The sequence below is a fragment of the Amblyomma maculatum genome, chromosome 5 (assembly GCF_055883805.1).
Source record: "Amblyomma maculatum isolate TAMU_Amacu chromosome 5, ASM5588380v1, whole genome shotgun sequence".
Taxonomy (NCBI): Eukaryota; Metazoa; Arthropoda; class Arachnida; order Ixodida; family Ixodidae; genus Amblyomma; species Amblyomma maculatum.
The window spans coordinates 85,528,289-85,553,629 of record NC_139348.1 but is presented as its reverse complement, the minus strand read 5'-3'; the positions used below and the strand labels follow the sequence as shown (position 1 = coordinate 85,553,629).

Sequence of the window (25,341 nt, the reverse complement as noted above, 5' to 3'; positions counted from 1 at the left end):
GCGCTATACAAGCAGTAAAAGCAAGGCCTGGGGCCGATTGTGCCACCGATAATCAGCTTCATGTTGCCAAAATTAAGCTTCGATTGAGGAAAACACAGAAAATTAGAAGGCCTTTCAGGTATGATCTGGATCAAATTCCATTAGAATATGCTGTGGAAGTGAGAAATCGATTTCAAGAATTAGATCTAGAAGACAAAGAGCCCGAAGACATGTGGATTGATGTACGTGATAAGAAACAAGAAGTTGCTACTAAGGTAGTTCCAAAGCAAAAGAAATGCAAGAAAGCAAACTGGTTATCTGAAGAGGCTTTGCAAATAGCTGCGGAAAGGAGGATGGCAAAAGTTGTGGGGAAAGAGAAAGATACAAGGTTCTCAACGCGGATTTTCAGAAAATAGCAAGGAGAGATAAGAATGCCTTCCTTAACATACAGTGCCAAGCAGTTGAGGACAACATCCAATAAAGGAACACAAGAGCTCTGTATAAGACAATCAGATATATCAAAGGAAGCTTCTGTGCTAAGCTGGGCGTGAAAAGGACAAACAAAGCAAGGACCTCACTGAAGCCTCAGAGATAAAGAAGAGGTGGCAAGAATACACAGATGAACTGTACAAGAAGGACCCGAATGTGCAAACCCAACATAAGACTGTTGTGATTACTGATCTCGAGCCGGGCATCCTGAAGAGTGAAGTTGAATGGGCCTTAGCCAGCCTTGCTAAGAACAAAGCTAGCGGAATTGATGGCATTCCAGCTGAGTTGCTTCTAAACCTCAACCATGACGCTGTTAACCTTCTGCATACATTATGTCAGACGATTTGGACAACCCTGCAGTGGCCACAGGATGGGAGGAGGTCAGTTTTAATCCCCATTCCAAATAAAGGCAGTGCCAAAGATTGCTCCAACTACCGCACGATCGCGCTTATTTTGCATGCTAGCAAGGTGATGTTGAAAATCCTCCAAGGTAGGCTCCAGCAGTATGTGGATCGGAAGCTTCCGGATGTGCAAGCTGGGTTTCGCAAGGGCAGAGGAACTAGAGACCAAATTGCCAAACTTCGCTGGATCATGGAAAAAGCAAGAGAGTTCCAGAAACCCATCTACTTCTGCTTTATTGATTATGCGAAAGCGTTTGACTGCGTAGATCACAGCAGATTGCAGCAAGCTCTCCAAGAGATGGGAGTTTCAATTCACCTCATCTGACTCCTCAGGAACATGTATGAAGGGCAAGAGGCCACAGTCAGAACTGGGCATGGTCTTACTGATTGGTTTCCGATTGAGAAAGGAGTGAGGCAAGGCTGCATACTGTCGCCCTGCCTATTTAACCTATATGCAGAGTGCATTATGAGGAAGGCCGGTCTGGACGAGTCTTCAGCTGGAGTGAAGATTGCTGGAAAACGTATCAACAACCTTTGATATGCGGATGATACCACTTTAATGGCAGAAAGTGAAGTGGAACTCAAGAGGCTTCTGATGCGCGTACAAGAAGAGAGTGAGATGTTTGGGCTTAAACTGAACATTTAAAAGACGAAGATCATGGCGTCTTGCCCTATCAAGTCCTAGAGGATCAAGGGAGAAGAAGTGGAAGCGGTGACAGATTTTCTCTTCTTGGGCTCCAAGATTACCTCGGAAGGAGACTGCAGCCATGAAATTAGGAGACGCCTGCTTATGGGAAAGAGAGCCATGGTTATCCTTGACCGCCAGTAAAGAGCAGAGACATTAGTCTGCCAACCAAGATCCGTATAACTCGTGCTATGATCTTTCCAGTTGTGATGTACGGATGCGAGATTTGGACTGTGAAAAAGGCTGTCCGCCGAAGAATTGACGCTTTTGAATTGTGGTGCTGGCGAAGACTCTTGAGAGTTCCTTGGACTGCCAGAAGATCAAATCAGTCGATATTGTCGACCATCAACCCTGAATGCTCATTGGAGGGTCAAATTCTAAAGTTAAAGCTCAGCTACTTTTGTCATCTGATGAGAAGAGAGGAGTCGCTGGAGAAAGATTTGATGTTGGGAAAGGCTGAGGGTCGCCGGAAAAGGGGTAGGCAGCGAACGCGATGGTTAGATGGCATCCTCGAGGCACTGCAGATGAAGTTAGGTGATGTTAGGAAGATAGTGAGAGATCGGAAAGCGTGTCGTGACATGGTCCATAGGGTCACGAAGAGTCGGACACGACTGAACGACTCAACTGAACTGATACAGACCGCAGCCTTGGCCGTGATGAGTAAAAGCGACGCACAGAAGAGGCAGGCCGTGGTGAGCATCTGCGGTCGGAAGAAGGAGAGTGACTGCGTGGTAAACCGGTCTGGGGAAATTCGTATGAAGATGGGGCCCATTGCTAAACGGACCCATAGAAATTCGTACGTGGCTGAGCTGGGTTGACGGGGCGCCCGTAGCGTATCTGTGGGAAACTGCGGCAGTAACGAGCGATGCGTCCCTCAATGCCACAAGCGTAACTCCATCTCCTCAATGGTAGGGTCCCGCAGCTTCTTTCTCGTCACTGGTTGCCTCGCAGCGGGCTAAACGGCGATTGTTGCCGAGAGGTGTCTCTGAATGCAACATAAAGGTAACATACACTCACTAAAGGCAGGAATTGATTACGATGAAAATAATGCATTTCTCATGGTGCCACCTCGTGGCTTTGTTCGCGGCTGCTTTTGTGGTTATTAAGAATTAAAAAAAGTCTCATGATGCAACCTAAAGGGAACCATCCACCTCAGGAAAGATATTGGTAGCTTATGTTAATGTTGCAGTTTAAAAAATTAAGAAAAAGTTGCACATACAGGATTCGAACATGTCTCATGCGCTAGGTGCTCAGGAATGTGATGCGTTACGCCACTGAGGCAACGAGTACGGCAGGCTTTAAATGGGTTCTTATTCATTTTTACAATATTTCCGCTATCTGTCGCCGGTTGACGCTGCTCAGAAGACCCTACCGTTGAGAGAACGGAATCATGGAATGCTACAACGGTCGCATACCAGGCCTGTGCGATGAAAACCTTGTTCCCTTGCAGAGTCTAAGAGAGTAGGTGTCATATGATAGTAAGCAGCACCCGCCTGACGGCCTTCGGGCTGGACGCCGGAAAGCGGGAGCAGGTGGCGGTTGTGGATGGTACACAAAGCGCAGCTCATAGTGCTGCGAGCCGGGCGTGAGACTTAGCGAGACGTATGAAAAGAGCTATGGACACTTACCGTTATGCTATAGGCATCAGTGTGTGAGTATTGACGGAATTCATCCCGGGCATCAATTGAAGCGTGGCGGAAGCCTGTCGAGGAACGGTAACGTCCACGGGCATGGATGGTGGACACCGTGCAGACGGCTATAACCACCGGATCGTCAACGAGAGGTCCGTGAAGCTATCGTCATTGCTAGCGGCTGCTGGGACGTTGGCTATAAGCACAAAGTGTGGCGTCATGCTACGAGTCTTCAATCTCAATAGTGCGAACGTGGCGAATAAGATCAAAGACAGCGTCCAAGTTATATTTCGCTATTAAGAAATAATAAACATCAGCGATGCCTTTCAACAGATGGCTTATTTTATCTTCCTCGGTCATGTGGGCATTCGCTGCTTTAAAGAGCTTCAAGACTTCCTCTATATAGGTTGTGCAAGTTTCTCCCGCTAGCTGAGCTGAGCGGTGACAAAACACTCCGAGGCTTTCAGAGAGCCCTCATGGTCTTCAAACTAGCCTAACGCGGTATCTGTCAGAAAGAAAAGCACGTTCGCAAGCTGAGCGGCGGCATCCCATCGGTTGTAATGATTCACCGTTGGTAGTGGGTCAGCCACTCGTCAACATCCTCACCCGCCGCTGCTGCGAAACTCCGAGGCTCCGATCCTGTTGTGTGGAACCAGTTCCTGCGCCGGCTCACCGGTATCGAACCGGAATTACAGCGGCACCGTGAGCTGTTGACGAGTCATCAGCCGGTCGCATTGCACTGGTCAGTGGTTTAAGGCCCGCAAGACAACCGCTCTTACGATGCTCCAGTTCTAACTGCTCTGAGCGTAGAGCCTAGGATCTCTACCCAGCACCTCTGCCGCAATGTCACTTTTGTAGCGTGACTATGGAGACCTTCTGAAAAGTTTTTCAAGCGAGGTTCGCACAGCCAGTGAACTGTGACGCAAACAACACAGGCCAAGGTCCAACGGACCACGAACACTTCAATTTCCTCTTCTTCATCCTTTTTCTGGCTCTCATCAACACTTCCTGAATATAAACAGGCATTTTGTAATAGGAAAGCGTAGTATAATGTCTAATTCAAAATTTTGGCACGAGTCGTTTGTACAGAGATGCTCGAAATCTACTGCCATATACTTAAATAATTGAACTCCATAGTTGTCCAACGACAAACATGCAACTTATATTCGATACGTACAAAACAGCTACTTTGGCCCCATGTGTTCAATTTGTTTATAAATTTTCATTATCTACATTTATAAGCAATACCTTTCATTGCCTAGTGTGCTTATCAGCATTTCACTTTTCTATTTGCCCAGCTTGGCCTGCATCACAGATGAGAGCAATATTTATGTGCAGTCAAATAAATTAATTTTGTTGAATAGTAAACACATTTTACTTAGCTGCCGAAAAGGGTACACCCAATCCTAAGGCATGTGAAGATAAACGGAAATATTTTTGATGCCGAAGCTGGCAAGCTAACGAAACAGCGTTGGGCTAGAAAGTAAGCAAGAAACTGACACAGCACAGTGTTCCAAAAACAAAGACATGACGAACGCAACAACTAGAAGGCTCGCAAGCTCCTGGAAGAAATATAATAAAAGATGCAACACATAATATAATATGCAATAAGTTAGTGAAAAATGGCTCATATTACGATTAGGCTTCTTTAATATTATTTATAAAAACCCGATAATGTTGTACTGTAGTTTTGCAAGATATATGAACTGTGAGCGGCTACCGACCTTGAAAAATATCTGCTTCATCTCCCACTGTTTGAAGCGTTTGTTTACTGTTGAGGTGTACTGAACTTAAAAAAGTGCCGCACCAGTTTTATTTGCTGTGCTATCGTTAAGAACCTGCATATTGTTCTTCGTAACGCCGTTTCTTGAAAACTAGGTTTGGTATCAAGACTTACATGAAAACAACTGTGTCTTTTGTTTTCCAGCACACGTCCGGTCTACATTTACTGAGCGCATCGTTTCCAAGCCTGTACGTGCCTACGTATGCACACTGACATAGGTAGCATGGCTACTTGGAAAGCGCTCATGGGACAAACTATTATCACTCTGTTTGGTGCATTTTACTTTCTCTGCGTGAAAGGAACCCAGACATCAGCAAAGGTACGGCCTGTTTTTTCGTGATTAAGTTATTCTTGAATACTTCACCAAAGAATACTCCTTATGAGAGATTACGTTCGAGACTGTAAGGAGCAAAGAACGAACAATATCAGCACAATCGCTGCATTCCATAATGAGACGACGACTAAGGAGTCTCGAAGCTGGACCTTTAGTATATATCGCTATATTTTGAGCTCTTGGCAACATCTAATTTAGTAAAGCTGGCGAGCGAAACACGTGGGGTTAACATATGCTTCTGCCCGATGCCAAAGGATGGGGGCCTCGGACAATGCTCTTTAACTTTTTTTATGACGCATTCAATTTTGAAGTGAAAGCTTCACCACACGATGTAAAGATTAGGTTTCTGCACACAGGAATTTTACCTCCAAAATGAAAAAAAAGGGAAACCACAAAAGAGTTGTGGGGTACATGGTGTCACACACCATGGTAAAAAGGGTCGAAGATCAAGGTCAAATGACGAAGCTATGAACTATACGTGGGCATATTGTTACGGGCATATTGTTACAATTACCAACCCGATTTCCGCAATGATTGCCTCTGACCTCAGCCCCGAACACGCTCAGGACCTGCACAACCTTTTGTTATCCTTCTCCTACATTTTTGACTTTGCTGCCGGTTCTCGGGGCCAAACATCAGTTGTGACTCACCGCATTGACACCGGCCATGCAAAACCTGTACATCGGAGGCCTTATTGTGTGTCCCTTTCTGAGCGCCAAGTCATCCAGCAGGAGGTCGACAAGATGTTGGGCAACGATATCATCGAACCTTCGAACGGCCCCTGGGCATCTCTTGTCGCACTCGTTAGAAAGAAAGATAACAGTTGGCGCTTTTGCGTCGACTATCGACAAATAAACATGATTACAAGGAAAGATGTTTACCTGCTGCCGCGAATAGACGATGCCTTGGACTGTTTACATGGTGTCCGCCACTTTTCCTCCATCGACCTTCATAGCGGCTACTGGTAGATCTCTGTTGACGAACAAGACCTCGAGAAGACAGCTTTTGTCAGTCACACCCGACGGATTTACCAATTTAAGGTTATGCCTTTTGGACTTTGCAACGCCCCTGCTACGTTTGAACGAATGATGGACTCCTTACTCCGCGGCTTCAGATGGACGACTTATCTATGTTACTTGGATGACGTGATTGTCTTCTCACCTTAGTTCGAAAGCCATCTTCGTCGCCTTTCTTTCATCTTGGCACTTTTCCGCCGTGCCAGACTTCAACTGAACTCAAAAAAATGCAGTTTTGGTCGCCGCGAACTTAAAGTGCTTGGCCATTTAGGTGAATGCCACCGGCGTGCAACCCGATCCCGACAACGTTCGCGCTGTCAGTGCTTTTCCATTTCGCGTTCACCCCGTGATGTCGCAGCTTTATAGGACTGTGCTCTTATTTTCCCCGGCTCGTCCCAAACTTTGCCGCTGTTGCTCGTCCCCTCACCCATCTGCTGAAGAAAGGCGTTCCTTTCTCATTGGGACCAGAACAGGCTAACGCATTCTCCACTCTCATCGCTGTTCTCACCAATCCTCCTGTGTTGGCCCATTTCAACCCGTCTGCCCCGACAGAACATCGCACCGACGCCAATGGCCACGGGATTGGTGCCTTTCTTGCACAGCGACAACACGGCCAACACTGCGCGATTGCCTACGCCAGTCGTCTCCTGTCATCAGCGGAACAGAACTATTCTATTACGGAACGGGAGTGCCTGGCTCTCGTTTAGGCCGTTGGAAAATTCAGACCCTACTTGTTTGGCCGACCCTTCACTGTAATTACCAATCACCACGCCTTGTGTTGGCTCTCTTCCCTCAAGGATTCTGCTGGCCACCTCGGCCGCTGGGCACTGCACTTGCAGGAGTATACCTTTTTCGTTGTATACAAATCCGGTCGGCTCCACAAGGATGCAGACTGTCTGTCCTGTTATCCCGTCGATCCCCCTTCCTCTACTGACCATGAGTCGGAGTCCTGTGTCTTCTCTATATCGGACTTTTCCCACCTAGCCGACGAACAACGTTGGACACAACCCTCAGTTCTCTTATCGACCGCCTCCGCACACACAGCGTGACTATTCCCTCGCCCCGTTCTTCCTTCACGGGAATGCGCTATAGCGCCGCAACATGCGACCTGATGGCGCTGAGCACTTGCTGGTCGTTCCCCAACACCTACGCTCTGCCGTTTTTGAACAAATCCACGACGCCCCTACAGCTGGTCATCTCGGCCTCTCACGCACATACGACCGCGTGCGCCGGCGTTTCTTCTGGCCTGGACTCTACCGCTCTGTCCAGCGCTATGTAGCTGCTTGCGACCTCTGTCAACGCCGGAAGAAACCCTCTGTGCTACCACCTGGACACCTGAAGCCGATTGCTATCCCCCCTGAGCCATTTTCTCGTGTTGGCCTTGACCTTCTAGGGCCCTTCCCCGAGTCCTTGTCAGGAAACAAATGGATCGCTGTGGCCACCGATTATGCCACGCGGTAAGTGATCACTCGCGCCATTCCAACCAGCTGCGCCACAGACGTTGCTGACTTCTTTTTGTACGACGTCATACTTCACCATGGTGCTCCCCGTCAACTACTTACCGACCGTGGCCGCTGTTTTCTTTCCCGAGTGTTTGGGGTAATACTTCGTTCTTGCTCCATTCGGCACAAGTTCACCACTGCGTATCACCTTCAGACGAATGACCTTACAGAGCATATTAACCGCACACTCACCGACATGGTCTCAATGTACTTATCCGACAGTCATGGCGACTGGAATATTAGTCTGTCATTTGTCACCTTTGCATATAACTCTTCGCGTCATGACACTGCTGGGTACTCTCCATTCTATCTTCTCTTTGGAAGAGACCCCTTACTGCCCTTCGACCCTTTGCTTCCCGCCGTTGGCCCCGTCACGACCTAAGCCCGCGATACCATCGCCCGAGCCGACGCTGCTCGCCAGATTGCTCATCACAATCTCACCATCTCTCAAGAAGCTCAAAAAACGCCGCTACGACGCTCACCACCGTGATGTGCAGTATCCTCCCGGATCTCTGGTGTTGCTCTGGCTTCCGTGCCGTCGTGTGGGGTTGTGTGAAAAACCTCTGCCCCACTACGCAGGTTCTTACCGTGTACTACGCCCAGTGAGTGACATGACCTATGAGATTGCACCGCTCCACCCAAAGTCACCGACTACTACACCCACTTCCGAAATCGTACATGTTGCCCTCCTCAAGCCACATTACTCCCCCTCCACACCGCACGCCTAATACGCACCAGGAAGTTGCCTTTGGCGAGGGGGGTAGTGTTACCAGGAAACGCGGGACCAAAGTGATGTGCTCATTGACAAAGACGACGACCGAGGAACGCGGGCACGACGAAGCGTTGAAAAAGAGGACGACGCTAACAGAGTGGATACTGCACTGCTACTGAAGTCTTAGCGTCGAGTTCAGCCCATCGCAGTGCCGTTACATTCCGTACATCCCCGTAACAATACGTTTTGGTGTCGCGTGATAATTTACATCACATTGCGACTAAAGATATAACCAGCAGCGCACCAGACCATTGCTGCAGCGGGGTGTCCTAGTAGAGGGACACGCCGTTGTGCTGGAGCGCTCAGATGGTGCGAAATCAAGCCATGGCCGACCATCCAGCCGACATCGCCGGCCGAGCTGCGGCCTTACCGCGAATGCGAAATAAGAATAAGGCTAAACGAGAGTCCGAGAGTGCCTAAGAACGAGAACTGTGCCACAATAAAGAGCCTCAGCACTTGTAACTGTGCCAAAGAAGCTATTGCGTGCACATTAGATTCCATCGTAGCTAATCAACCTCAATTTTCCTTCTTAACATGCCTCTGCTGCCCGCAATATTTAGGCAGTCCGTTGCCAAGGCGGCACCCGCATGTCAAAGTTTAGGTACAAAAACGGGAAAGCCTTGTCACAGGATTTTATTTTACATCAGAAAATCCAGCACATCATTCACGAAACGAATACGCCTCAACTAAGCTTAATTTTCAAAATTACAATATGACTTCAAATTGTTCTTTTTATTTGTTCTTGTCTGTCACGAAGGCAGTGCTTTGCACTTTGAAGCGCACCTGGCGGCAAACGTTTTCTTTATAAGTCGGTGCCACACGCTAGACAATCGCAATCGTTCAAGCTTGCTGCATTTCGTTTTGCTATTTTATCTCATATTTTCTTGTCGCCTTCAAATGACGGCTACCGAAGAATGACGGCATCCACTATTTTTACCATGATAGCTGAGCACGCCTACTGCTATCGACTCTGTGTTGCTTAGTTTCTTGCTCACTCTAGTCACGCAAGCAAGAAGCTGATTTCAGTGCTGCCCATTCGGTTATTTTCGACGGCATTGTCACAGTTACGTGACATTGGTGCGGGAACCAATGCAAGTCGACACACAGTATTCTGCTGAAGATTGAGCAGCAGAAGAGAAAACAGTCTGCTTTTACAAAATCTCGTGATCGTGGGAACTTACAAGAATTGCCTGACGCAGACGCGTACGTCTGCGTCGGCCCTTAGAACACGGGGCAACACCTGACGCTTTAAAGGAAGAATCAAAGTTCAGGCTTGATTACTCCACACTCCAGCAATTTGCTTGAAGCTGGTACAAAATGCGTGAAGCTTCTTTAAAACACCGGGCAGAATTGAAGACATTTACTAGTGCCCTGGTCCCATTGTTTATTTACTTTGTTTCTTGCACGTGATTTAATGTGCTCTCTGTACACCATGCAAATTTCTTCAGGGGCTTTGTAAGTAAGCTTTGGCCTTGCAATGTTTTTGCCGGGTGGCGAGGCCTCGCCAGACATATTTCAAACACCGTTTGCCTCCTCTAACATGGTTAAAATGTTTGTACAGAAAACTGTCTCAATTATGTGTATGCGTTTTTACCTACGGAACAAATGTAAAACAAAACTTGACAGCTCTTTGTTCCCAGCATAAAAATGAAATTTTGATAGGTGTCTAAAAAAACGTACTAGCAGGAAATGTATATATGAGTGTTGAACGCGAGAAAAATGCATATGAAATAAAATACACATTCGGAAAAAGAATTATTTTTTGAATATTTAACTAACATTTCCAAGTACGAAACGATTACGAAGGAAACAAAAGCATGGATTTACAAGCCAAAAGCCTCCGCATATTATTTCAAAACCAAATTTGTTTATTTCACCTTTTACCATGGTAGGAACACTTTTACAAAACCCAGCTTGAGGTGACTCGACGTAGTTAGTACAAGTAATCTTTGAATGTACAAGATATTTTAAACGTTTCATAAAATTGGCCATAAACTTCCTAAGGCCACACAAAAATATACTGCACCTTCCTTTCCCCGAAGCCTAGCTTGCTCAACTACAGCACCGGTTGGCTCAAAAGCGTTTTCAGACAGAATTTGTTTTCATATAATACTTGAAAAAGGCTAATTTTACCAATAAACTTTTCTTTTTTGGCGAACAAAAAAGGTATCATATTTTTCACTAGACAACACCGTTTTAAACCATTCTTAATTACAAATGAATTTAAATTTGAAACCTTCGCCAGGTACTTCATTATAAATAGCGAAGCCAACGTAGCATATGTGAAATTGTGAAAAATAATTAACAGAACAAGGTGAAATCATATAACCATCTGAAAGTCTTTTACTTACCTACAGCTGAATCGGAAGCAACGTGCTCTTCTTGTGTTTGTTGAAACAGAAAAAAGTGATTTGCTTGCATTCCGCGAGGCATGAGTTCTAGGATGAAGGGCAGAAATTGAACAATGCCACAAAATATAAATTCTGGATACAAAAATCATTTTACATACTTCCGATTGCCGCTGTTGTAGAGGAAACGTTTCCGTGACTATGCTGACTATGCTTGACTGCATCGCCGCTTAATGTCACATAGACGCAAAGTGCAATCAGTGTACGATTGCGGTTGTACCGTCAAAATGTCGCGGCGATGACGTGAGCTTCGATTACGCACACACCCCAATTCGCACCTGGTACTGAGAATTCTCTTTCATGTCGCATTTATTAGGATTATTCGCCTTATGTACATTTTGTAAGTTGCCTAACAGTTTGACGATGCATCACAGTTTCTGCGGTGAAGTGACCTGAAAAGCCAGCATGGCGAATAAATTCCGAAAAATCGAGAAATCAGTTGCAATGCGAACTAAATTTTAATATTTCATATTCATTAGTCCTACGGAGCCCATCGTGGTGCTCCAAAAAATGTCTGAATAATGAAGTATGTTCAAAAAAGCAGCAGCCGAATTTTAGGTTGGTGACAAAGATTGCATATTGGTTGCTTGCTGAGGCATACGGTCTAAATGACCTCCGCCGTAAACAAAATAGTGAATGGACGGGTTTCTTTCCGGCCAAACTAAACCATTTTTGATGGCTGAAGGAAAACTGCATGTTTTCGATTTATCAATGATGAGATAGATAAAATAGATAAGGCAGATAAGATAGATGGATTAGATAGATGAATGGATGGATTGAGCGATGGATGATGGATAGATGGAAGGATAGACAGATAGAAAGACATAGATAGAAAGACATAGATAGATAGAAAGACATAGATAGATAGAAAGACATAGATAGATAGAAAGACATAGATAGATAGAAAGACATAGATAGATAGAAAGACATAGATAGATAGAAAGACATAGATAGATAGAAAGACATAGATAGATAGAAAGACATAGATAGATAGAAAGACATAGATAGATAGAAAGACATAGATAGATAGAGAGACATAGATAGATAGATAGACATAGATAGATAGATAGATAGATAGATAGATAGATAGATAGATAGATAGATAGATAGATAGATAGATAGATAGATAGATAGATAGATAGATAGATAGATAGATAGATAGATAGATAGATAGATAGATAGATAGATAGATAGATAGATAGATAGATAGATAGATAGATAGATAGATAGATAGATAGATAGATAGATAGATAGATAGATAGATAGATAGATAGATAGATAGATAGATAGATAGATAGATAGATAGATAGATAGATAGATAGATAGATAGATAGATAGATAGATAGATAGATAGATAGATAGATAGATAGATAGATTTACGACCGTAACCAGCAGCAGGTAATCCCTAATCGACCATATCTTTACTTTAAATACTCAGAAAATCAGTCAGAATCAACGCACACTTAATGTTCTTTATACTAATATTAGGAGCATTTTAAAGGAACGTGATGCTCTTTATAATCTCATCGACATCATTTAACCCGACGTCTTCTGCTTTCAAAAACATGTTTAGATTCATCTATCAATAGCACTGAACTTCAGAGTGCCTTCTTTGATTTTGACATTTTTCGCCTTGACCGTTTACATCGGCGAGGGGTCGGTGTCCTCGTCGCTACCAGACGTCACATCTAGTGCTCTGCTAAAATATTAACACCCCTTTAGAAATTTTATTTTTATCGTGCAAAACTTATATTCGCCAGTAATTATTTGTTTGGTTTATGGGGTTTAACGTCCCATAGCGACTTAGGCTATTAGAGACGCCATAGTGGAGGACTCCTGAAATTTCGACCACCTGGGGTTCTTCAACGTGCACTGACATCGCACAGCACACGGGCGTCTTGCTTTGCGCCTCTACCGAAAAACGGCCACCCAGGCCGGGATTCGATCCCGCGTCCTTGGGAACAGTAGTCGAGCGCCGTAACCACTGCGCTACCCCGGCGGGTGGCAGCAATTATTGGCGTATGTTATCGTTATGTATTTTTTGTGTATTTTCATGATGCCGTGCATAAAATATCTTTATTTAATTGGCATATTCCCATCCTTTCTTTGGCGATTTCAACTTCCCATCAATAATCTGGTATAATCTAGCTCGCACGATATGAAAACATACCACTGAAAGCTCATTTGTTAACACTTGCATGACTTTCGATTGCAGGACGTGTATGACTAGTTTCCACCCCCACACGTGTTACAGAGCACTCTTCAAACATTAAAACATTCTAGACTTAGTGTTAACCTCTCAACCCGACAACGTTTCCTCTCTTGTGCACCTACCCGCCCTCAGTGACCATGCAATATTACACACGGCGTTCAAAGCTCAACTTTCACGCACTAAAAACAGAAAGAAAACCAAAACCCGCTATGATAAAGGTAGCTATGAACGCATTAACCTTGAACTTGCTGCTTTTAGCACCTGGTTTCTTAAGGATTTTTCAACGCGATCCGTCGAACTGAATTATTCATTCTTTAAAGCTAAATTACAACAACTTACTGACACACAGATACCTACAATCGTAGTGTCTGAATGCATCTTTAAAGCACCTTCGTAATAAAAAGAAACGTCTACTCAGAATAGCTAAACTCACTAATTCCGCAGCTGCTTGGTTGAAATATGGTACAGCTGAAAAAATGTTTGAATAACTATTAGTGAAAACCAAACGAGTATTCTGCTCAACCACGTTGCCCGAAATGCTCCGCTCTAATCCCAAAAATTCTCGAACGCTGTAAACCCAACATATTATACACCTTAATCCCTGAATGACGCACACAACTGCCCAGTTTTTGATAAAGAAGCTGCCGAGTTAATAAACAATGCTTTTTTCGCAGTATATACAAATGAACCTGATGACGATGCACCTGAAGTTAGTTACCCCGACCATCCCACGATGCCTGACATTATGTTCGACCCTAATGACATTGTGAACCTGATCGAATTGCTCAAGTCCGCGTCATCAGCTGGCGTCGATAAATATAATTCCAAAATACTGCAGAACACAAAAACCGTCCCAAGTGCCATCTGATGTTACATATTTCAGCAGTCCCTTTTATTTGGAGTGGTGCAGGCCTACTGCAAAGTGGACAAGAACATTCCTGTTCCAAAAACAGGTTCGCCTTCTTCGTGTCAAAGCTACCATCCTCTCTCGCTCACTAATGTCGTCTCGAAGTTAATGGAAGACGTAATATACTCTAGCAGAAATAAATTCCTAAAATACATCGATTTCTTTCATCCTAACCAACACGGTTTTTTAAAAGGGTCCATCCTGCGAAACCGAACTAGCAATATTTACTAATGACATAAGATCTTACATTGATAATAATATTCCAGTAGACGCAGCGTTGATTGACTTCGAGAAGGCATTCGACAAGGGTCCTCACAAACGTCTTTTTTCTAAACTTTCATGCCTAATAATACGCCCCTCAGTTTTAACTTGGATCCAGTCCTTTCTAACTAACCATCAACTGTTCGTTCACGCCAACAAGTGTTCATCGCAAATTTCCCAGGTCGTCTCCGGAGTGCCTCAAGGTACTGTTCTTGGCCCATTAGTCTTCCTTATCTATATTAATGATTTGTCAAATAATATATCATTAACATTAGTTTATTCGCCGATAACTGTGTAATCTAGCGCCCAATTGGTAGTTCTGCCGACATAACCGCCTTACAAAACGATCTAAATCACATTGAATCCTGGTGTAAAAAGAGGTTAAGGTCACTCAATACCAACAACACATCTGTCATATCTTTTCATCGAAAACATTACTTCCCTTCGTCTAATTACATAATATTTGGTTCAGTAATCTCCTGTGCTTCCTCCTGCAAATACTTAGGCATTAACTTAACCCACGACCTTTAATGGTATGACCATATCTCTAGAATCACCAACAATGCCAACCGCTGTCTTCGTTTCCTTCGCCACCATTTAAAACTTGCTTCTCCCTCCGTAAAACGTATGGCCTACCTAACCCTCGTTCGACTAAAATTAGAATACACATGCGCTATTTGGCACCCGCAGCAATCATACCTTGCTAACATTCTCGAATCAGTACTCTAACTACAGCTACTGTTTACTCTAATTACAGCTAATTCACTAGTGTATCTAATCTAGTCTCAAGCTAACCTACCACTTCGCGTTTACCGACGTAAAATGTTTCTATTTCGCCTTTCTCATAGATTTTATTATTCACAGCTACCCGACTCCGTCATCAAGCCCTCTCACTGGACTTCGCAACGTGTCAGCCGCAACAGGTGTTTATCCATCATCTGCCCACACTACTGCGTATCTATTTTCATTTTTCATCCAGACTGCAAAATAACGGAATGATCTTCCTCCTCAACCAGTGCTCAACTTTAATGGTCAATCTTTTAAGAAGTTCATAGAGAAAATAATTTATGTTTGATGTAAACCTTGGTTTTATGCCGCTATCCCTCATGTAATAACCCACTCCTGGGGCTTTTGAGGTGTATTTTAAACAGACAGACAGACAGACAGACAGACAGACAGACAGACAGACAGACAGACAGACAGACAGACAGACAGACAGACAGACAGACAGACAGACAGACAGACAGACAGACAGACAGACAGACAGACAGACAGACAGACAGACAGACAGACAGACAGACAGACAGACAGACAGACAGACAGACAGACAGACAGACAGACAGACAGACAGACAGACAGACAGACAGACAGACAGACAGACAGACAGACAGACAGACAGACAGACAGACAGACAGACAGACAGACAGACAGACAGACAGACAGACAGACAGACAGACAGACAGACAGACAGACAGACAGACAGACAGACAGACAGACAGACAGACAGACAGACAGACAGACAGACAGACAGACAGACAGACAGACAGACAGACAGACAGACAGACAGACAGACAGACAGACAGACAGACAGACAGACAGACAGACAGACAGACAGACAGACAGACAGACAGACAGACAGACAGACAGACAGACAGACAGACAGACAGACAGACAGACAGACAGACAGACAGACAGACAGACAGACAGACAGACAGACAGACAGACAGACAGACAGACAGACAGACAGACAGACAGACAGACAGACAGACAGACAGACAGACAGACAGACAGACAGACAGACAGACAGACAGACAGACAGACAGACAGACAGACAGACAGACAGACAGACAGACAGACAGACAGACAGACAGACAGACAGACAGACAGACAGACAGACAGACAGACAGACAGACAGACAGACAGACAGACAGACAGACAGACAGACAGACAGACAGACAGACAGACAGACAGACAGACAGACAGACAGACAGACAGACAGACAGACAGACAGACAGACAGACAGACAGACAGACAGACAGACAGACAGACATAGATATAGATATAGATATAGATATAGATATAGATATAGATAGATAGATAGATAGATATAGATATAGATAGATAGATAGATAGATAGATAGATAGATATAGATATAGATAGATAGATAGATAGATAGATAGATAGATAGATAGATAGATAGATAGATAGATAGATAGATAGATAGATATAGATATAGATATAGATATAGATATAGATATAGATATAGATATAGATATAGATAGATATAGATAGATAGATAGATAGATAGATAGATAGATAGATAGATAGTTTAGTTTACTTTAGTTTACTTTAGTTTACTTTACTTTACTTTACTTTAGTTTACTTTACTTTACTTTACTTTACTTTACTTTACTTTACTTTACTTTACTTTACTTTACTTTACTTTACTTTACTTTACTTTAGTTTACTTTACTTTAGTTTACTTTACTTTAGTTTACTTTACTTTAGTTTACTTTACTTTAGTTTACTTTACTTTACTTTACTTTACTTTACTTTACTTTACTTTACTTTACTTTACTTTACTTTACTTTACTTTACTTTACTTTACTTTACTTTACTTTACTTTACTTTACTTTACTTTACTTTACTTTACTTTAGTTTAGTTTAGTTTAGTTTAGTTTAGTTTAGTTTAGTTTAGTTTAGTTTAGTTTAGTTTAGTTTAGTTTAGTTTAGTTTAGTTTAGTTTAGTTTAGTTTAGTTTAGTTTAGTTTAGTTTAGTTTAGTTTAGTTTAGTTTAGTTTAGTTTAGTTTAGTTTAGTTTAGTTTAGTTTAGTTTAGTTTAGTTTAGTTTAGTTTAGTTTAGTTTAGTTTAGTTTAGTTTAGTTTAGTTTAGTTTAGTTTAGTTTAGTTTAGTTTAGTTTAGTTTAGTTTAGTTTAGTTTAGTTTAGTTTAGTTTAGTTTAGTTTAGTTTAGTTTAGTTTAGTTTAGTTTAGTTTAGTTTAGTTTAGTTTAGTTTAGTTTAGTTTAGTTTAGTTTAGTTTAGTTTAGTTTAGTTTAGTTTAGTTTAGTTTAGTTTAGTTTAGTTTAGTTTAGTTTAGTTTAGTTTAGTTTAGTTTAGTTTAGTTTAGTTTAGTTTAGTTTAGTTTAGTTTAGTTTAGTTTAGTTTAGTTTAGTTTAGTTTAGTTTAGTTTAGTTTAGTTTAGTTTAGTTTAGTTTAGTTTAGTTTAGTTTAGTTTAGTTTAGTTTAGTTTAGTGGGGTTTAACGTCCCAAAGCAACTCAGGCTATGAGAGACGCCGTAGTGGAGGACTCCGGAAATTTCGACAACCTGGGGTTCTTTAACGTGCACTGACATCGCACAGCACACGGGCGCCTTGCTTTTCGCCTCCACCGAAAAGCTGCCGCCGAGGCCGGGATTCGATCCCGCATCCTTGGGAACAGTAGTCGAGCGCCGTAACCACTGCGCCACCCCGGCGGGGTCGATAGATAGATAGATAGATAGATAGCAAGGTAGATAGATAGATAGAGATAGATAGATAGAGATAGATAGATAGATAGATAGATAGATAGATAGATAGATAGATAGATAGATAGATAGATAGATAGATAGATAGATAGATAGATAGATAGATAGATAGATAGATAGATAGATAGATAGATAGATAGATAGATAGATAGATAGATAGATAGATAGATAGATAGATAGATAGATAGATAGATAGATAGATAGATAGATAGATAGATAGATAGATAGATAGATAGATAGATAGATAGATAGAGATTTAATGGAAGAGCAGAGAGGTTGGCCGGAATGGTTAGCATCTAGCTTGCTACTTTGCATTATGGAAGGGAAAGAGGAGAAGAAAGAGGATGATAATGGGTGACTTTGTGCTGGATGACCAGGCTACCGATGTTGCTTCTGCAAGGCTGACGGCCATGATAAACATACAACCTGCCCAACAAAATAGAAGGCAACATAAAAGATTCGTCGTGCCAGTTCTAATAAACGGTCTCAAAACGTAAATTCTGCACCTGTCTATAGCTAAAACCGGTGTGACGCTCTCCAATGGGACGATGACTAGTTGTCTGAACTTGGAGGGCCGCACTAGCATGAAATCGCTGAGCAGCGGAGATATAGCGACAAAATGCAAAGGGACTGCCGGCGCCACAGCCTAAAAAACAGCATAGCATATAAGTACCTCCCAAAGACGACATGACAGACGTGCACAATCACATTGAACGCCCCTCGGCAGAGTTTGTCAAGCTTCCACAGCATCGTGCACTTGTACGCTGAAGGCTTGCTGGGGATATAACACTGCAATTGGAAATGGGAAATCACAACCTCCTATGTTCTTGTTGAGATGGACGGATGGATGTTTGAGATGGACGGATCACACCACGTTTTAGCATGTCCTCCACTTGCTCATTGATCACGCGACGCTCTGCCGCTGACACACGATAGGGGCGCTGTCGAAAAGGCGTGTTAGAGCCGGTCTGAATGTGATGCGCGACTGTGGAAGTGCGGCCGAGAGGTGTGTTGGCGGCGTCGAACGCGGAGCGAAACGTCTGTAAAAGGGCCGCAAGCTGCGTCCTGTAGGTGGAAGGAAGGGCGTCATCGATGGCAGTCCTCTGAAGTCATCTGGCAACGAATCAGGTGTCAGATCGGACTGCACAGCATCGATTTAGTTACCACGGTTGGTCTCGGAGGCATGCAGGTCAGAGAAAAGGTGGGCTGGTTCAATAGAACCGGGAGGTTCCCCACGTAGCGGAGTAATCGGGCGCGGAGACGGATTGTAGATGAGTAGCTTCGTGAAGCCACCGTGACCATCGAGAACAGCAGATGGCAGCGGCAGGTGCTTGCGGTGAATGAAGGATGCAGACGGCTAAAATAGAACACTAACGGCTGACACGGCAGGACACGGAAGAGGCACACGGGCACAAGCGTCTGGAGCTACGTCGACATCTTCAGCGATGGTGAGCTTTTGAGGACATACTGAATTGTTGTCGTCGGGCAGTACATCGCACTGTGCAGAAATTCCACTTCAGTTCGGGCGCAATCGATTTTTAGACAAGAAGTCCCATATAAGGATCATGTCGCGAGAACAAGACGACAAAACTACGAACTCGACACTGTACAAAAGACCTTCAATGACGACACGCGCTGTACATGCTGCTAAAGGGGCTATCCTCTCTTCGCTGGCAGTGCGGAGCAACAAACCGTTAAATGGCGTTGTAACTTTTCGTAATCGTCGGCAAAGTCGCTCATGAATCACAGACACTGCAGCACCCGTATCGACCAGCGCATATAGAGACAGACCATCGGTAGAGATTACTATAAAGTTCGTGGGCAAAATATGAGGCCTTGAGCTTTTTGCAGAGCACGCAGTTCTCGCCTCATGAACCGCGGAACTTAGTTTCCCTCATCAGCGGTGGGTGGTCGCCGGTGCATTGGTGACAGTGACCTGAGACGTGGACAAGGAGAACGATGGGTCGTATACGAACGCTGTTCGGCGGTGCATGAAGGCAAAGAGAGAGCAGAACGAAGCAGCGGTGGGGAGTACTCCGAAGATGCAGGCTCGGGTCGCGCAGCCATGCGGCGACGGCACCGACGAGCCACATGTCCAGGGTAACCACAGTAGTAACAAATTGGGCGATTGTCCGAAGTGCGCCAGGGGTTGTAATAGCGCGGGGTGGCAGGATGAAGCGGAGCCGTTTGAGGAAGCGGTGCATGGCGTAGGACAGGCTGCATGGGTGGTAACGGCTTAGGCGGAGGCCGCGCAGCCACTGCCGCGTATGTCAAAGGGGCTGGGACAGAAGGTTTAGTATACTTGACTGGTGCTCCGACGTATGTCAAGGGAGCGACAGCAAGAGCTTCAGGAAGCGTGGGAAGTGCTTCTGCGACTTTTTTGCGGATGACTTGCTGCAACTTTGGAACAAAAGGAGAGGAAGCGTCAGGACGATGGGGAACGAGGGACAGTTGACGGGCAACTTCTTCCTGAACGAACTGCTTGATTTGGTGCAGCAAGGGGGACTGTTCTGCGTCAGCTGTTTAAGCTGCCAGAGGCTCCTGGTGTGAGAGCGAAGAACGAGTGATTTGATGGCGCTTTCGTAATTCCTCAAAGTTTTGCATGCATTGATTACGTCGACCACGGTTGCTGGGTTTCTGGCCAGAAGCATCTGGAACGCGTCATCGTCGATTCCTTGTAAAATATGACCAATCTTGGCATGTTCTGTCATTGAAGCGTCCCCGCGCTTGCACAGGGCTACAACATCTTCAATATAACTTGTAAAATGTTCGCCGGGTAGCTGTGCACGGCCGCGCAAGCGTTGCTCAGCGCGCAGCTTGCGCACTGCAGGCCTGCCGAAGATATCGGAAAAAGTGGTCTTGAAAGCAGACCGCGAGAAGATATCGACCTCGTCGTTGCGGAACCACAAATTGGCAACATCCGTTAGGTAGAATATCACGTTATTTAATTTGAGACCGTCGTCCCATTTGTTGTGCGTACTGACCCGCTCATATGAGGACAGCCAATCTTCTATGTCGTGGTCGCCGGTTCCGCTGAAGATAGGAGGGTACCGTGGGCGCAAAGCTCTAGCGCAGAAGACGGGGGACGACGAGGCGGTTGGACTAGGAGTGGTAGCATCGGTCATGGCTGGTGTCGGTAGTGTGCGGCTGCGAAGCTCCAGGGCGGACGGAATTCCTCACCTCCACCAAGTGAAATGGGTTGTACTGAGGGTTCAACAGGGAATATAGCCCTCTGTAAGCTGCACGGCGAACATCACAGGAACACTCCGTCTAGGCACAAACCAGCGAGCTCGAGCAGCGCAGCGGCACTTCGTTGTCCTCTTCCTCGTGTTTCGTGACATCCGCTCTTCGTTCATTGCATTTCAATCAGTGCTACTCCCTGAGCATCTTCATCAACCCCAGATAATTTTCAGCATCTTTGCTCTGGTTCATGGTGACACAACTGTCCAACTGGACATCTGTTCTCTTGCAACGCTTGGACTCCTAACGAAAGATGGCTTTTAAAAGCTTTTCTGGTGTGGTCAAATGGAACTGCAGAGGTGTCCTCACTAAACTTGGAGACCTGGAAACGCGCTTTCATTTGAACAAGCTTCAGGTGTGGGCCCTGTTACTTCAGGAGACCAACGCCTTGCCAACAATTCCAGGCTTTTACGGTTACGCTTCCCCATCAATGATTCACCATCGTTTGCACACTACTTCCCCTCCAGGAAAGGCGGCAGTGTATGTTGAGACCAGTTTCCCTCAAATGTGCCTCTCTAGAAAGCTGGCACAACTCGTAGCAGGAGATAGTACCAGTTTCTATTAAATTGCCAAAGACACGTGCTGTGGTGGTGACGTTTCATGTTAGGCCAGCAGGTCAGGTGGGGATGGAAAATCAGATCACTATCGGTTTCGAGTTTTGTTCCCGTTTGCAGTGTACTCCGGGGCTCGGTACTGTTGCTAACGCTGTTTAATATTGCCTTCATTCCCCTTGTATGTGGCTTACATGATGTCCCTGAAGTGAAAATTTTGCTCTATACTGATGATAGTACCGTGTGGAGTACATACCATGATCTGCTGACTCAAGCGGCAGCCTTACAGTCAGTCTTAGATATTACTGCTAAATATGATAAACATGTCGGCCTAGAGCTTTCCACGAGCCAAGCTATGTTCACGTCGGTCGCGAACCGCTGGGGTCGCCGTAAACGCGCTATGACGCCAATCCGGCTCAAACTATCTTGTATCCCCTTTCAAGAAAGTCCGATATTGAAATTTTTGGAAAGTCGATTTATCAGTCGGGAACGCGAACCGCATGGCTAACTCAGGCTAAAAAGCAGGCAATACAGAGCTTGGGCACAAACAGATTTATTGCTCCTAAATGCGGTGACGTTCGCTCTCATGCCACACGACATTTTGTTACAGTGCTTCTGCTGCACGCCTCGTTTGTCTATCACAGTTTTAGCACTTGACAAAAGCTCAATGGGATGATCTGGAAGCAGTAAAGAGAGGCTATGGGAACCATCACCTGTCTCCCCCAGTCACACCGATCGTGTCGCTACACGCGAATGTTCAGCACAACTTATAAGATTAACTGGTACAGCAAAGCCGGGATACTTGTAGCTTTAGGGCGACCATTTTGCACTCACCGCTACCACTCCGGGCCTATGCTATATCGCCCACCATAGTGTCGCAGCAATCACCAATGCTTCCTCTATAGAAGTTCGTTCAGTTTAGTGTAACATACCTACTGACTTTCATCAACAAACCATATCTTATGCAGCATCATCCCTTCGTGCAAGGATCACAGAACAACATACAAAGCTGCCCCCAGGATTGATAATTATATATTTAGATGACAGCATCGACGGATGTCAAACAACAACTGCGAATAATTGTTCTTGTGAGCCGGCGCTTATTAGGATATCAAAATAACAACTTGCAGAACCTCCACCTTCTTTCAGCACTGCGCTGGTTACCCTACAAGACGCGCTTCGCTCTCCATCCGTCATAACGTTACTACCTACACCAAAAATTTTCATCCGCGCCGATTTCCTTCAGGTAACACGTCTGCTCAGACGCGTCAGTCGCAGCCCAAAAGTTTCCTGAATATACATCATCTGGCAGCCCGCATCCCGGCAACCCGTTATAATTGAGTGGTTTCCAGGTGACCAACTCAGTTCGCAAAGCTGTGTAGATTCTGCAAATCGTCAGGCAACTCTACCCCCTTCAATGACTAGCTTCCTCAGTGTGGATGATACTACTCTGCTTTTCAGAAGAAAGGCGCACCTCCGGCGCCGCACAAGTGCTCTTGTCCCACCGTGTGCGGTAAACCTCCCCAGCGGTCGTACTCGAGCAGAGGAGGTTGCGCTATGACGGATCCGGGTCAGGGTTGCCCTCACAAATGCTGTAACACGAATATGGCCTCAATACCGACATCTATATCAACGTCCCAGATGTCCTGTCTGCCAACAAAAAATATTGAGGAAGATATTCACCACTTGTGGGTTTGCCCGGTACTGAAGCCGACAAAAATTCAGCACCAGATGGCAGTAGGCCTTTCGCTGAACAACACATCTTCGTATATTGGTTGAACCGCTCATTCATGCCAGACTGAAAAGCTGCAACGACGGTCTGCGAGTTCTGAATGCGAAAAAGTCGACGTTTGTGCAGAAGGCGTCACAGCTGCACAGGAGTACGAGGCGATTGCCAGACAAACAATTATGCTCCTCAGTTGGCACATTGAGGGCCTCCAGGCACCTAATCCTGCTGCCGACAGCCGTCATTTTACGAAGTCAGCAGATGAGCTCCCTGCGGCAGCTGCATCGCCTGCGAACGTAGCTTTACCGGAAATTTCCAACGAACCACATTGCGACTTACCCACCGATCCTATCATTGAGGTTACACAAAGGCAAGTCGTAAGTATCACCATTTTCACATCGATGCCCATTTCCATTTATTCGAGTCAACCTCAAAGGCATCTACAGAGGAAGCACAATACAACGAGGCATCAGAGACATTCCTTGATAAGAGTGAATCTAAGCGCGTCCCAGTGAGACGCAAATTATAGAAAGAGGGCAGACGCCAGGCCGCCTCTGAATACGTTTAATCCCCGGCTGTCCCCAAGTCTATCAGTATGTCAACATGGCGCTCAATCTTGCTCCAGCCCCAATCCGAAACTTTGTCTGCCTTCTCTTCGTTCTTATTGCAGATTCCTACACGAATCTGCAACACGCTCCTCGCCCTGAGGCAAGCAATAGCTAGAAGATCGAATATTGTGATCTCAATGGCCTCTGATGATCACCATGTTAAAGGTGATACTACCATCTCACTCGTAAATGATTACTTGAGATATTCTACGAAAAGCGGTTTCCAACATTCGCAAAAGGAGCACCAACAGTGCAGAACAAGAGTGCGTGACAGCACATAATAAAATCGTACACTGTAGCCTAGAGTCGAGTCCAAGTTTTTCCGTACCTTCTGCTGTACGCACCGCAACATACTGCGCTCATTCGTCGGGTTGAGCGACCACAATACATCAATGTCTTGGTTCATATGAGACCCCACTATATACTGCGGCATCTCGGTAGTCTTCTTGCAGCCTGTGGCATCCCTTATGATGACTATTTGCGGCTGGTGGATGGCGTACAAGATGTTGCCGCAAGTAGACCCGAGGTTCATAGTACTCGTCCAGCATCGGCTTCAGTTTCACGTCGTGGTCCCCTTGGTGGTTGTAACTGCTTGAGGTATCGTCGGATTCATCGCTGATCTGCTTGAGCATCATCGTAGTGTTGGGACCCCGATTAAGTAGCACAATATGCACAGGTTCCAGTTCTGTTTGGCGACGACCAGAGCACTACCTCTCCAGGTACACTATTTGACGCCACTTGCACTAATTCCAGGACAAATTCTACTTTGAGAGAAAACGTTCATGCAGCTGCTCCGCATTTTCTGGAAGAGCAAAATTCTCGATGCCCAAAGCATTGACGGTTTCGTCTGATTAAGCTTGAGGCTCACTTCGAAACGTTCAAGCGTGCTTTGACTTTCTCTTGATGACTCCCCGTATAGAGCTCTCTGTACCAAGATGAAAACGTTGGCGCAACTGTAGAAGTGCGCAGGACTGGAAATATACGGCTGTAGCTCGCAGGTTTAACGAACAGCCTTGACGTTAGCATTGACACACTCACGCACACACTCTGACACAACACAACACTCTGGGTTTCCACCGTGTTCTTTTTCTGCACACTGGCTTTGCTTTCTTTCTGTGCTCGTGCAAATGTGTATGCCACTTTTCGAGACTGTTCGAGGGTTCGTTGCCTGTCTTCGTCTCCATTGCGCACTGCATACTTTCTTGCGGCCTTGCTCGACCTCGTTCGTTAATTTGTGCAATAACACTGGAGTGAAGCTTTTCGTTTACCACGTCGGCCTCTTTCGAAAGCTCTACAGAAGTCGGCGTGTCT

General features: G+C 45.0%; 1 protein-coding gene across 1 annotated transcript in view; it reads left to right on the top strand.

The window, feature by feature from the left end:
* The first annotated feature begins 5,126 nt into the window (after positions 1 to 5,126).
* Positions 5,127 to 25,341, top strand: part of LOC146188625 (uncharacterized) — a 67,208-nt gene continuing 46,993 nt past the window's right edge. Inside the window, exon 1 of the mRNA XM_084605092.1 lies at positions 5,127 to 5,287. Within this exon, the coding sequence (XP_084461218.1) occupies positions 5,171 to 5,287 (117 nt within the window). The 5' untranslated portion in view covers positions 5,127 to 5,170. The remainder of the gene's footprint in view (positions 5,288 to 25,341) is intronic.